The sequence below is a fragment of the Maniola jurtina genome, chromosome 26 (genome assembly GCF_905333055.1).
Source record: "Maniola jurtina chromosome 26, ilManJurt1.1, whole genome shotgun sequence".
Classification (NCBI taxonomy): domain Eukaryota; kingdom Metazoa; phylum Arthropoda; class Insecta; order Lepidoptera; family Nymphalidae; genus Maniola; species Maniola jurtina.
Window position 1 is genome coordinate 452,653 of NC_060054.1, and position 15,733 is coordinate 468,385.

A 15,733-nucleotide genomic window follows, 5' to 3' on the forward strand; every position below is an offset into this window, starting at 1 on the left:
AAGTAAACTTTTGTGACGAAGTAATTGAAACCCGAATAAAAGCAAGGATTTGAACAGATTATGCGCAGCCATGGTCGTCCGTTGACAAACATTAATGTATCTGGAGCGGAAACGCCGCCATCTTGGTAACGGAGACGGATGTTCAGTTTCTAATAGCTTACTCCTGAGTAGCTTATGCCCGCAATTCCTATTTCCTAATGTTAGCCACAAGTCTTCTTATTTACACAAATAACCCCCAAGCCAGAAAGAGGGGTGTTATAGTAAGTTTGACGTGTGTATCTGTGTATCTGTGGCATCGTAACTCCTAAACTAATGAACCGATTTTAATTTAGTTTTTTTTGTTTGAATGGTGGCTTGATCGAGAGTGTTCTTAGCTATTATCCAAGAAAATCGGTTCAGCCGTTTGAAAGTTATGATCTTTTCTAATTACTGTAACCTTCACTTGTCGGGGGTGTTATTAATTTTGGTTAGTGTAACCTTCACTTGTCGAGGGTGTTATAAATTTTTAATTAACCCGTCTTGTACACATACATTTGTAAACTCTTTACAAAAATCAGTGTAAAATGTTTAGCAAAATAAGAAAACTATTCCGTGTGTAAAGTCTCCATTATGAGTGTAGTGGTAACCGCTTTTCCGAGCTTTTGTGCCCACATCGCGTCTGAAAGAGCAACAACGGGCGAAAGAAACTACTGTACACTCACTGACCAAAAATATGGGTACGGCATTATCACACTAATATTGTAAAGGCGAAAGTTTGTGTGTATGTGTGTATGTTTGTTACTCCTTCACGCAAAAACTACAGAACGGATTGGGCTGTTTGGAATGGAGATAGATTATACCCTAGATTAGCACATAGGCTACTTTTATCCCGGAAAATCGATGAGTTCCCACGGGATTTAAAAAAACTTACATCCACGCGAACGAAGTCGCGGGCATCAGCTAGTTCTCAATAAAACAGACATTCTCCTACTATTATTTTAATGTTTTTGTGACAAAAATATATTGTAATTTAATGTAACATACTGCATGCTTATAAGCAGAATTTGGCTGTACCCTTTTTGTCTTTGTAATATATCTACAATGTTAACCCATATCTATGTATACTATACTAATAAATAAAATTGAAGTGTCGTGTCTGTTTGAACGGGCTAATCTTCGGAATGGCTAAACCTATTTTGACGGGACTTTCACAGACAATAGAGGTTTAACCAAGGAGTAACATAGGCTACTTTTTTAACCGACTTTGAAAAATGGAGGTGTTGTGTTTTTCTACCTATGTTTAATGTTTATATCTCCAAGATTTCAGAACCGATTTGCGTAATTTTTTTTTAAACGTTAAGGGAACTTTGCGACATTGTTCCATAAAAGATTTGGATCCCAACTCCTCAATCCTGATGCTCCAGGGGATCTGACCAATCCACGCGGGCGAAGCTGCGGCCATCATCTAGGTTCGCAATAAAGAAATTTGATTTGATTTGAAAATTTCATTGTGAAAAAAGTGTTCAGTTATTTTGGCCCGCAGTGTAACCATCTCGCGCAGCGCGAGGTCGAGTAACTCTCAAAGGGAGTGCTCGGCGCCGCGGGGTATGTGCCCGGTTTCACACGAACTGCCTTTTGAATACTTACCTACTGTTTTCGTGCACTATACTGTAATAATTCGCTTTCCGAACTTTCTTTGAAATGCTGTAGCGAGCACAAGTTTATAGTGTACTAGCTGATGCCCGCGACTTCGTTCGCGTGGATGTAAGGTTTTTTAAAAATCCCGTGGGAACTCTATGATTTTCCGGGATAAAAAGTAGCCTATGTGCTAATCCAGGATATTATCTATTTCCATTCCGAATTTCAGCCAAATCCGTCCAGTAGTTTTTGCGTGAAGGAGTAACAAACATACACACACACACACACACACATACAAACTTTCGCCTTTATAATATTAGTGTGACTAGCTGATACCCGCGACTTCGTTCGCGTGGATGTAGGTCTTTTAAAATTCCCGTGGGAACTCTTTGATTTTCCGGGATAAAAAGTAGCCTATGTGCTAATCCAGGGTATAATCTATCTCCATTCTAAATTTCAGCCCAATCCGTCCAGTAGTTTTTGCGTGAAGGAGTAACAAACATACACACACGCACACACACACACACACAAACATACAAACTTTCTCCTTTATAATATTAGTGTCATTGCTATTTCTGTATAACTTTCGATTGTGTAGAACTTGCAAGTTAGCGAATTCTACACATATAATAATATACTTAGAGGATGCCCGCGACTTCGTCCGCGTGGATTTAGGTTTTTAAAAATCCCGTGGGAACTGTTTGATTTTCTGGGATAAAAAGTTGCCTATGTTAATAACAGGGATCCAAGCTACCTCGGTGCCAAATTTCATACAAATCGGTTAAGCGGATGGGTTTTTAGGAATCCCGTGGGAGATCTTTGGTTTTCCGTTATAAAAAGTAGCCTATATCCGTCACCGGGATATAAGCCAACCCTGTACCTTTCGCCAGAATCGGTTAAGCTGTTGGGCCGTGAAAAGGTAGCAGACAGACGGACAGACAGACACACTTTCGCATTTATAATATTAGTATGGATATACAGTATACATAGCTTCAGAAGTAGCAATTAGTGGTAGTTTCCAAGGGACTTAGGTTGAAATCCATAGAGCGCACTTTGACTTTGCTTAGACATAAGTTTCAGTTAAAACGAGACAGATTTATGCCAGTGGTATAACGTTGTCTCGTTTTAATAGTGTCTTAGTAAGTAAAAGTGTCTTAAGTGTCTTAGTAGTAAGTCAAAGTGCGGTCTATAGATCTCAGCCTTAGAATCCACACAAAAATTAAGTGGCGGGCATCAGCTAGCTTAGCTACATAAACATTTATTTGAAACTAGCGACCCGCCCCGGCTTCGCACGGGTGAACACTACCACGAAAAATCCTATCTATTTTCCGGGATAAAATATAGCCTATACGGATTCGGAAGAATCCCTCTAAGTAATGGTAAAAGAAATTTTGAAATCGGTCCAGTAGTTTTTGAGCCTATTCAATACAAACATACAAAAATACAAAGGTTTCCTCTTTATAATATTAGTATAGAAGAGCATTCGCCGAGTTTCTTGCTGGTTTTCTCGGTAGTGAGGGCGCGTGCGGGCAACCGCAGTCCAAACGAGTGGTACCTAGATTCGAAAGCACTTCGTTATTAGATTCGTTTTATTCAAATGATAAGATTATCACACTAATCACACTATATCACGTGTATTTATATGTGTATATGTGCGTATGTCTGTTACTCCTTCTAGCAAAAACTACTGAACGCATTGGGCTGAAATTTGGAATGGAGATAGGTTATACCCTGGATTAGCACATAGGCTACTTTTTATCCCGGAAAATCAAAGAGTTCCCACGGGATTTTTAAAAAACCTACAACTACGCAGACGAAGTCGCGGGCATCAGCTATCATTTGAATAAAACGAATTCTATTCCACGCAATTCTCAAATTATAGGACACGCAATTTGAACTTACGAGTATAATGCCCTTTTTTATCTTAACTTAATCTAGGATATCCTTTAACCTAAATCTGTGAAAGTAGACCAAGTACATAGTAAACGTAATTTTGTCGTTCACATGAGCATATATCATGCTGTCAGTAGCTACACCACGTCTCAAGTAGATATTCGGTAACTAGTGGTGTGCGCTGCATGTAATTATATCGATATCGATAAATAAAAACCGGCCAAGTGCGAGTTGGACTCGCACACAGAGTTCCGTACCATAGTACAATAAATAACATTTTTTATTTTGAAAACCGGCCAAGTGCGAGTCGGATTCGCGCACCGAGGGTTCCGTACTCGGGTATTTTTTTCGACATTATGCACGATAAAACAAAAACTATAAGGCATAAAAATAAATAAAAGTCAGACGGACAGACAGACACACAACAAAGTGATCCTGTAAGAATTCCGTTTTTATAAAATTTTGATGTAACCACAAATTCACGGTTTTCGGATTTTTTCCGTTACTTGTGCTATAAGACTTACATGCCAAAATTTCATGATTTTAGGTCAACGGGAAGTACCCTATAGGTTTTCTTGAGAGACACGACAGACGGACAGACGGACAGACAACAATCCTATAAGGGTTCCGGTTTTCCCTTTGAGGTACGGAACCCTAAAAAAAGCTAAATCGTATAAATTAAGTTCAATAAAGCCGTAAAACAAAGACTACGTTATTTAATTAAAAACTGCAGATGCTACTAAGTACTAAGTTTATGTTTTCGTTGTGTAAATGAATTTGTCTCGCAACAATTCAGGCAGCTTATCTTGCTTCTTTATTAAATCTCGAGTGAGCAGTAAATTGTGTTCGTACTCACTTCGTTGCTTTGACAATAATTTTGTCTGTAATATAACTTAAAATTCTTTTTAAAATTTAGGTGTTTCTTCTTCTTCTCTCTGGGCTGGTTTCCGCACTTAAACGTTTCCGTCAATTTAGGTGTTTAATAAACTCCCTTGATTTTCGAGGATGAAAAGTAGGCTATGTCCGTCTCAAGATGAAAGCTATTTTAAACCAACTTCAAAAACCGGCCAAGTGCGAGTCAGACACGGGCACCGAGGGTTCCGTACTCGGGCACTTTTTCTTAGTTAGCTTACATCCCTGACTACTTTACCACGAAGTCTTTTAGATAGGCAACTGTTTATCCCGGAATTATAGCAGAGTTCCCACGGCATTTTGAAAAACCTAAATCCACGCGGACGAAGTCGCGGGCATCAGCTAGTATTTATATAAATAAAGCTGTCAAAACTTTCATAATTAAGTTTTATAGTCTTCCAAACGTTTATAGTTTAATGCATATAAATAAAAACGTAATATCTTCAAGTAATAATTAAAAGACGCAGATGCGATTGTGTCTGGCTTTATTAAAATTTATTCGCCTCGGATCTAAGCTTCTAAGATAACGAGCAGTTTCTTAATTAAAGACTAAGTCTGGGAAAATTCTACACAAATTACGGGCAAGGCGGTGTAAAACAAATACAAAGGCTAGAATGCTTAGCATTGAGTTCGCCTTTTGTAAAGTTTTTCGTTTTAACAAGTGTAAATTAAAAATTTATAACACCCCCGACAAGTGAAGGTTACAGTAACTAGAAAAAAGCTGGTGACTTTCAAACGGCTGAACCGATTTTCTTGGATTATATCTAAGAACACTCTCGATAAAGCCACCTTTGAAACAAAAAAAAAAAAACTAAATTAAAATCGGTTCATTAGTTTAGGAGCTACGATGCCACAGACAGATACATAGATACACACCCCTCTTTTTGGGTCGGGGGTTAAAAATACTTCGTACGTATTTCGCAGGTAAAATTAAACGCTAGTTTTTGTTTATAATTAATTGGATTAAATTAATTTATGGTTGACTAGATAATATCCGCGACTTCGTCCGCATGGATTTAGGTTTTCGGAAATCCCGTAGAAACTCTTTAGAATTTCTGGTATAAAAAGTTGCCTTTGTCAATTTCCGGGGTACAAGCTGCCTTTGTACCTTTCATATACATCAGTTAAATGGATGGGCCTTTAAGAATTCCGTGGGATTTTCTTTGATTTTCCGGTATAAAAATGTCCTTCCCCGGGATGAAAGTTAACTCTTTACAAAATTTCATCAAAATCGGTTAAACTGTTGGGCCGTGAAAAGCTAGCAGACAGACAGACATACACACTTTTGCATTTATAATATTAGTATGGATTAATTGGGTTTATAGCTGAATTACTTATTTAGCTAGACCGGACACATTTCTCGTATTGTTTAGGTCATCCATGAGGCTATTTCTGTTGTAGGTACACAATCTCTAAACTAAAATGACAGATCTAAATCATGTCTAAATGTATCGCTATCCCTTTCATAATGCTCTCTGCGGAAAAGGATAGCGTAAAAGACTTATGTCGTCGACATTCCATCTACACGCACGAAACGTTTTGCGTCTTCAATCTTCATTCCTCATACGCATGGCTAAGGTTTGGAATACTCTCCCGCGCTCTGTGTTTCCTACCAATTACAATCCGGGTATGTTTAAAACAAGAGTGAATAGGCACCTTCTAGGTAAACGCGTCCCATCTTAGACCACCACATCATCACTTTCCATCAGGTGTGATTGTGGTCAAGCGCTTGCCTATAGTGAATAAAAAAAAAAAAACTTGTCAATTTAGTTTAGTATAGAAACTGTGTACAATATAGTTAGCCATAACCAATGTCTCTCAAAATAGTATAACAATCTTTTTACGTCCATCTAAACATATACAAAAGTAGGTATAATCACCATTTTAACCATTTTAAATTTTATGTGTCAAAAAATATCATGTCAAAAGTACGATTTTAGTCAGTTGATCCATAGAGTTAAAATGGCGAGTGAAAAGCCATTTTTACAGACTATTTTGTACAGAACGATGTTCATTCTTCAACCTCATACAAATATCAAAGTCCTTGAACAACATTCAATAACACAAAAACCCCGACATACGAGGCCAATAAATCAAAGCACGAAACATGAAAAGCGTAATATTCTATGAGGCTGTTTATCGAATAATCCTCCAGTAAAAAGAAATAACACTTTTATCGACACACGTCAATCCCTTCCCTAGAGTGGTTGTCACGTATTTGAACGTGGAAGCTCTGTTTGCTTCTCGCTCGCACAATATGTCTATTACACTCTCACACTGGTATGATGAGCAAAAAAATTAAAAGTAGAGTAAAATAAAAATAAAACAATTTTTTGAATTATTATGGACACCATAATATCTAGGTATTTAAGTAGGTAAGTATGAATTGTGTTGAATAAATCATTAAAAAAATCTAAAACTGTTTTTAAATAGCACTAATAAAAAGTGTTACATCTTTTATAATGCTCCCTGTGAAAAATTTAGCACTAAGTTCATATCTGCCTAATTATTCTACATTCCGAACCGGTGGTAGTCTTGAATTATCATAAGAGACAGATGATGATGAAATACATTTATTTCATTTAATTTCCTGTCAATTTAGTTTAGTTGCAAAAGAAGTCCAAGTCAAGTTCAAATCAAGAGTGAATAGGCATCTTCTAGGCAAGCACGCTCCATCTTAGGCTGCATCATCACTTGCCACCCAGGTCTGATTGCAATTTGCAAAATAATGCAAATAAAAAAAATATATTAAAAATTGTATACAGACAGCCACAGTTGTGTATAATTAAGTTAAAAGTAATTAACTTATTAATGTATTAAAAAAAAATACTTCTTACTTTAATTATTTTTTGTGCTGACTATACAGTATACATGCACCACGGTCAATCACATTCTTTACAATCGTCATCGTAAACGGAAAATAAATAATTCAGTTTCATCGACAATACAATAAGGTACTTTATCGACAAATCCCCTCACTAGCGGCGTCGTCACGTACGGCCCTACGCTCTGCTTTGTGGTCCAGTTAATACTATAGTAAGTTGCATCCGGTAGTCATTTTGATGAATACTTTAGTTAGGTTAACTGACCAGTGGTAAAGCGAAGATACATGCAGCGATTTGGACGATATAGCACGCGGCAAGAAACTAAAAAGGTTATGACCTTGAACACGCAGAACTCCTTTTTAGGTCTCATCTTTAGGGTTCCATACCTCAAAAGGAACAACGGAACCCTTATAGGATCACTTTGTTGTCTGTCCGTCTGTTTGTCTGTCTGTCGTGTTCGTCGAGAAACCCTATAGTCCACTTCCCGTTGGCTTAGAATCATGAAATTTGGCAGGTAGGTAGGTCTTATAGCACAAGTAAAGGAAAAAATCTGAAAACCATGAATTTATAGTTACATCACAAAAAAATGTTCATATGATATACCTATCAGACATTCTAAAACAGATTTATATTTATTTTTATGCATAATTTTTTTTTGTCGTGCAAAATGAAAAAATACCCAAGCACGGAACCCTCGATGTGCGAGCCTGACTCGCACTTGGTCGCTACAATCTCACCTGGTGGTAAGTGATAATGCAGTATAAAATGGAAGCGGGCGAACTTGGACGAGCAGTTTTCTACTTTAATTTTTAAATTTGTATTATGTTTAAGACAAATGTATTTGCATGCCAACTCGGATTGGTACAGCTGGACCAATATTTTATTATGTATTTTCACCTGTATGTACGTAAATATAAGCAAATAAATAAAATTGAAATTGACGCTCATTCTTTTATTTATAAAACCGAAAAATAATACCCGATTGCTAAACTACAAACTAAAAGAGCCGTGATAAATACGTCCACCTTATATTCGGGAGGTTGAGGGTTCGATTCTGGCCACGCACCTCAGACTTTTCGGGGTTATGTGCGTTTTAAGATATTAAATATCACTCGCTTTAACGGCGAAGGAAAACATCGTGAGGAAACCGGCATGCCTGAGTGTTCTCCATAATGAAAGGATTGGTAAATCCGCACTTGGCCAGCGAGTTGGACTACGAGTTACGACCAAACCCTTCTCATTTAGAGTGCTCAGTAATGGGTTCATGATGACTAAACTTACCTACTTTTAAAATTACTACCACGGGATAAATGTTCCTTATGTATTTTTAACCCCCGACCCAAAAAGAGGGGTGTTATAAGTTTGACGTGTGTATCTGTGTATCTGTCTGTGGCATCGTAGCTCCTAAACGAATGAACCGATTTTAATTTAGTTTTTTTTTGTTTGAAAGGTGGCTTGATCGAGATTATTCTTAGCTAAAATCCAAGAAAATCGGTTCAGCCGTTTGAAAGTTATCAGCTCTTTTCTAGTTACTGAAACCTTCACTTGTCGGGGGTGTTATAAATTTTAATTTACGCTTGTAAAATTACTACCACGGTATAAAAGTTCCCTACGTATTTTATTTAGGTTTGTTGACCAATAGTAAAGCGAAGATGTAGCTAGCTAAATATTAATACTACAAAAAAGTTATTTGTAGTATTAATATTTTTGTTACTCAGGCTTTTATTTGGATTATTAAAATTTTCGATACTTATTTGAAAGTTCAACTTAAATTCTTGGCTTAAATTATACACATATGTTATTTACAAGAGTCGATAAATCATATTTGTACCTGTTTTAGTATAAATTTTATGATAATATTACCTTAATGACTAAATCTAGCTTACGCCTAGATTATTTACAGTACACATAAAGCTAGTATACCCGGGAAGCACGTCCTGTACCGTGGGGTAAGGAAGCCCATGAGATGAACCTAGCTATGGGTTGGTTAGATGGACGGTTTACCCCATTTGTGAATAAAAGAAATCGAATCAAAACTTTTTAAGAGGGGTCTCTCCGTCACTCGCTCCATACAAACGTAGTTCGTCTCTCATTGGAATACTAACCAATCATACTCAGTAGAATTTTGTAGAAACGTTCCGGAAACTAATATCTATGCCTGTGGTTTTCCAGATTTCCGATAAAATATTCGCTTTCAAAGTTACGCGGTCTTAAAAACTTACATACAAATCTTTGAGGCCCTGTAATTTCAAAACTACATATTTTTAGAAAAATCTAAAACACCACAGGCACAGATATAAGTTTCTAAAATATGTCTGCAAAATTTCATAGACTTTGGTTGCTTAATATTCAAATGAAATTGGGACTACGATTGTATGGAGTAAGTGACGGAGAGAGCCCTGTTAAACTAAACAATATTTACGGGACTAAGAATCTGTCATCCTTTTACTAAAAAAATCACAAACTACAAAAATTTTCATTTAGTTGTCGCCTAAAAATCTGGGAATATTCAAAAAGTAGTGTTGTCAAAAAATAATGCCACATAGAGTTTTAGTTGGTTTTTAGTTTGGACCTATCAATCTTTTTTAGAAACATCAGTTTTTTAAAAATCCCGTATACATATTTTGGCGATAACTCCTTAAACTATTTGTTTTGCAGTTAAAAGCTTTTTATATTTATGACGTAAAATGATGTTTCATGAGTTTAAAGCGCTAAACGTTTTGTTAATTTTTCATAGTTATGTCGTGGTTATATATACAAAGTAAGAAAAACAAAACAATTAAACTATTGCGCTTTACCTTTGTAAAGTAGTAATCGGGTAAGTGGGTAAAAATCATTAAGCACTCAACCAAAAAATGCGTACTGTGATAGTTAATTGTAAATGCAATCTTCATGTAATTTAAGGTACTATTTGTGGGGCGACACAAGCGTTTTAACTTTTTATTCCTTTCCACCAATTTCCTATTTTTTCAGTCTAATAAATTTTTTTTAAAGTATTTTTTTTTATACAATTTTCTTTTATTCACAAACTATTAACCCATTTTAAAGACGTTTTTGGACCAGCGAAGGGTATAGGCAAATTAATACAGTTTAAATGTTGGTATGAGTTGATGAGTAGTAGTAATTAATGTTCGGAAGAGATAGAACCCACTAAGCAGGGGTAACTGGGGGTGACAGAGGGTAACGGGGTAACTGCGAAGCGGGGTAACGGGTATTATGAGATTCAAGCACCGGGGTACCTACAGACGGCCTGTGGTGGAATTTGAAATCAAAACCAAAACTTATCTATGAAACCTTTAAAAAATATAGCTTTGACTACTAATTTTGGTACTTGATTTCGAAATTCGACCAGTGAATGCTGTGAATTGTGGTTTTGACGGTTCAATTATAGTTGAACTTTACTTTTCATAAGCTCTTTTGGAATCATTGGCAATAAAAAACATTAGGGAGTAGCTCAAGAAAGATTGCCATTATTCCACATTTACTATAATAGCAATTAATTAGTTTAAAATTTCATTTAATTGAAGACATCACAGTACAATTATTACGATACCTATATCAATCTGAAATGTTTGAAAATATAAAAAAAAATCAATACCAATCTATGCAATATCAATTACCTAGTCATGTGATTTTGTAGGTCTATTATTTTTTCATCGAATCGTTGTACTGATACAATAAAACTGATCAATATCTCTCATAGCGTATTTAGCTCGTAACTAGTTGAAAAAAATCCTGTGAAAACAAACCTTCATTATTGAAGTGGTTTATAAAATAAATTCTCAAACATATCTAATCACGCTTCTTCTGTCGATCTATACTTTTTTCTCATCAAAATTATACTGACTTTTTAGTATTTTATAGAGCTATTCTAAACAAGCAGATCCAAAAAATTAATGGGTACAGATCGATGACATAATATAAACCAAGATAAACTAAATGCTTAAGGACTCCTTTTATTTTATTTTTTAGATCGTTTCAAACCCCCAAAACACAGCATTATCGGAAGGTGAGTTTGCAGGTATACCACACCATTGGCCGGGGACATCCCATACCAACTACTCACAAACGCTGCAGGTGCCTCAACCTCACAAACAGGCCGTCAGCCAAGTGGCCCAGACGGTTATTGCTCAGTTTCCTGCAAATTCAAAACAATACTACACAACTACCACTTTTATAAGTCGCATCGGAAAATTCGGTAACCTAACGCCGACTGAAACCAAATTTACACTAATGAAATACAGACCTTATTGCTTGACGTTAAGATTTTAAACACTAGAACAACACACTCGTACTATCTCACTCATAATCCGCGCGTATAAAACACGCGCACACACGCACGCGCTATAAAATAATACTTCTGAGCAGGTACATCAGCGAAACTTATAAAAGTGGTAGAGTTTGTACACGTTGGATAGAAACACTACCTAGTTACTTTGCAGAAGACCATCATACGCAAGGAAAAAACAGTTTATTTTGATATAATCTGCTATGGTTCAAGCGGTGGCAGTAAAAACGTACTGAATTAAGAACGAACCTTTTCGGAAGGTTATAAATACTTGGAAATTTTTGAAATATTGAAATTTTGTTAAAAGATTGTGTGCATCGTGACAATGAAGAAATTCCTACGCGTTAATCTAAACCGATTTAACTGCTTTATAAGATTATAATAACAAAATAAGATGGTTTTTCCTTATGTACAAATACTACACTACAAAGTCATACCGAGTGGTGGATCATCGATAGAACACTACGATTGGTTGATTTTAAATTTCGAACAGAGATTACAGTCGACGGAGTAACTTTGTAAGGGCGTATCTTAATAAATACTATATTTGTACTTACAGGCGTTCGAGTGCATTTAGCTCCAGAAAGGCATCCCGTTCTATCGTGTGGATTTGGTTTTCAGATAATTGTCTGCAAGATAAAAAAAAAATTGTGACTAAATATCTTTAAAGTTTAATACGATCATCTTTAAACCACATTTTACTTGCAATATTCAATTTCTGAATAAAGTTCAGTTACACATTAGGCGGTTAAATACACAAAATAAAATGAAACCGGTCAAGGGCGAATAGGACTCGCACACTAAGGATTCCGTACAATCGTACAAGAAATAACACTTTTTAATTTTTATAAAACATGGCAGTCATTTTGAAATTTCTATTATTTGTTATGATAGCCCGCAATAGAAATACACAGTCTTTGAAACTGTGATTTCAACTCTCTACCTATTACGATTCATGAGATACAGCTGACAGACAGACAGATGGACGGACAGCGGGGACTTAGCAAAAAGGGTTCCGTTGGCACCCATCGGATACGGATCAAGTCAGAATACCCGGCTGAGTTTGTTGTGGGCTTTTCTCGGACCGGGGCGAGTTTGGAACCTTTGGAGCTTTAGTTTTAAGTAAACGTAATTAATTATGACTACTATAATATCATCTTACAACTCTAACAATTCTGGCCATCAAAAAAGTGCAATAGTACCTACTTTGTATAAATGATTTTGAGTTTGAGTAAAAACTTTAACAGTTTCCTAACCGTAACCTTACTTTAATCGTCTCATATGCAACCAGTCCCTAGTGAATGCTTTTAACTAATAAGGGATTTTTTATGCTAGACCGTGCCGGGCCCGAGCCGTGTTAGGTCTGAGACATACAGATAGGTAAACGTATGAAATCACTTCAAGCCGTGCCATGTCCAAGTCATCCGAGCCTCGTCCGTGTCACGTTTTTTTTATACAAAACTATAGGATGCCCGCGGCTTCGTTCGCGTGGATTAAGGTTGTCAAAGATCCCGTGGAAACTGTTTGATTTTCTGGCATAAAAGTCTATGTCCATCCCCGGGATATAAGCCAACTCTGTACCAAATTTCGTCAAATTCGGTTAAACTGTTGGGCCGTGAAAAGGTAGCAGACAGACAGACACACAGACACACTTTCGCATTTATAATATTAGGATGGATTGTATGGATTGCAATTCGTGGATTATCTGTGCGTCAAACGTGCCTCGAACGTAGCACGGCTCGGACCCGGCACGGTCTAGCATAAATCATCCCTAACTTGTCTAGTAGTAGCTAAGTTAGTAGTTAGTCAGGAAAGCCCGTACAATAAGTAATAGTGAGTCATACGCCACGTGGCAATGGCCTCGTAACTAGGAAATTATTAAATCGATTCGTATTTACATTCGGTAGGTAGAGTAGGCGTCGATTCTGATGTCTTTCTCTGAACTGATTTTGGAGTATCTGCATCTTTTATTTTAATATTTCTAAAAGAGGACGAAAATGAATTTCAAATGAAAGACTCTGTGCTACTCTGCAAATTTAAACTTCGTGCTAAAAGTAGAGACCTTAAACAATATTCTCAAGATTGGCTCCTAAATTCACTAGGTTTGACTGACTAACTGATCTATCAACGTGCAGCTCAAATTACTGGACGGATTACCTACTGGAAGACATCCGCCAAGAAAGGATTTTTGAAAATTCAAGCCAAGGGGATAAAACAGGAGTTTGAAATTTGTCTACGCGGACCTGGTCGCGGGCATTCGCTAATTAATAATTATATTAGTTTGTCTGTCCTTTTCTTATTACATTGGTAAAAAAAAAATACGAAGACTCTCAAATTTAGTTGCTATCAGAATAAGTACCATTGTCTATAGGTAATGTTTAGTTACTTACAATATTTTGAGGTCTTTCAAGTTCTGGAAGTCACTCTGGAATATGATGCTGATGTTGTTGCCTTGAAGGTCTCTGGAACAAAGATAAAGATTGATGATACAACGTATTGAACGTAGGCCTCTTAACCGAGAGTCTGGGGTTCGGTCCCGGTCATACACTCTTAACTTTTCGGGTAAGTATCACTTGCTTTAACAGTGAAGGAAAACATCGTGAGGAAACCTGCATATTTTGGAGTTCTCGACAATGTTCTGCAAGTTCGATTTGTACAAAAATTAAACAAGGCTAGCTTTAAAAAGTTTGTAAGTGCAAGTATCAAGACTCATTAGTCTAATAGCCCGCGTCCCCTTTACCCCGCTCAATGTAGAAGGTAATTCCTTCCACACTGTTAACTTGAGAGCCACTTTGCTCTACCTACTACATATTTATAGTTTGTTCAACTGTGAATATAATATGGGTTAACGTTAACACGTTATAAGATCGAAGACAAAATCATTCAAAACACGATTAATCTTACTTTTTATTGAAAACTGACAAATGTTCGGCATGCACTGCGAGTCGCGGACTACCTGTTGTATGTTAGTAGTACTACATCAGAAACCTTGACGCAAGTCCCAACAACAACTGAATAAAGTTTCAACTCAATCAGATAAACAATGCAAAGTTACGAAAAGAGAGACAGAACAACATTGTTTTTTATAGGAATCCTTATACAATAACTACTAATTGTATAAGTATTTTTATTCTGTAACTAGTATCAAGGCGTTGGGATCAAAAGATGCTATAATGGCGGCCTCGCGTCGAAAAGCGCAGCGTTGTAAGTCACAGAGAGCCGCTGGTTCAGGCGGCGCAAAATCGTGACGTGTGAAAGTCACAACAAGAGACCTTTGTCCAGCAGTGGACATCTACTGGTTGATAATGATGATGGTGATGATCAAGGTAAATTACATGACACAATTTCACTAAAACTTTAGTAATTAAGTATCAAGACCCATTAGTCTAATAGCCCGCGTCCCCTTTACCCCGCGCAGTGCGGAAGGTAATTCACTTATAAAGCGAAGTGTTTCAAGTGTTCTAAGTGATCGACGCCGCAGTTAACTTGAGAGCCACTTTGCTACTACATATTCATGGTTCATACAAGTTAGGGTATAGGCTATAATTTATAGGGTAAAAATGTTATAACATCAGAGGGTAAAATTCTTTGAAGGGTAAATGCTGTCGTATTGTAAAAACCAGGTAAAGTTTGAAGCCAATAATCTCATAATTTAATTTATAAAAAAAAACCGGCCAAGTGCGAGTCAGACTCGCGCACCGAGGGTTCCGTACTCGGGTATTTTTCCGACATTTTGCACGATAAGTCAAAAACCATTATGTATAAAAATAAATAAAATTCTGTTTTAGAATGTACAGGTAAAGCCCTTTCATATGATACCCCACTTGGTATAGTTATCTTACTTTGAAAAAAACACATTTTAATTTTTTTTTAATGATGTAACCACAAATTCACGATTCTCGGATTTATTCCTTTACTTGTTCTATAACACCTACCTACCTGCCAAATTTCATGATTCTAGGTCAACGGGAAGTACCCTATAGGTTTTCTTGACAGACACGACGGACGGACGGACAGACAACAAAGTGATCCTATAAGGGTTCCGTTTTTCCTTTTGAGGTACGGAACCCTAAAAAAATGTTTTTCTTATTATATTTTTGTATAATATGATTTTAAGATGTTTTAGATTTATTTCAAAACATTTTGCAATTGTAATTTGGAGCTATTTGCTGCAATAAAACAGTAATAAAACGGTATC

General features: G+C 36.6%; 1 protein-coding gene across 1 annotated transcript in view; it reads right to left on the minus strand.

Moving 5' to 3' along the window:
• The window catches only part of LOC123878818 (protein slit), a 69,872-nt gene that overhangs the window by 35,971 nt on the left and 18,168 nt on the right, over positions 1–15,733 (minus strand). The window contains exons 2-3 of the mRNA XM_045926149.1: positions 13,926–13,997; positions 12,093–12,164 (exon numbers count right to left, since the gene is read on the minus strand). Of these exons, the coding sequence (XP_045782105.1) occupies positions 12,093–12,164; positions 13,926–13,997 (144 nt within the window). The remainder of the gene's footprint in view (positions 1–12,092; positions 12,165–13,925; positions 13,998–15,733) is intronic.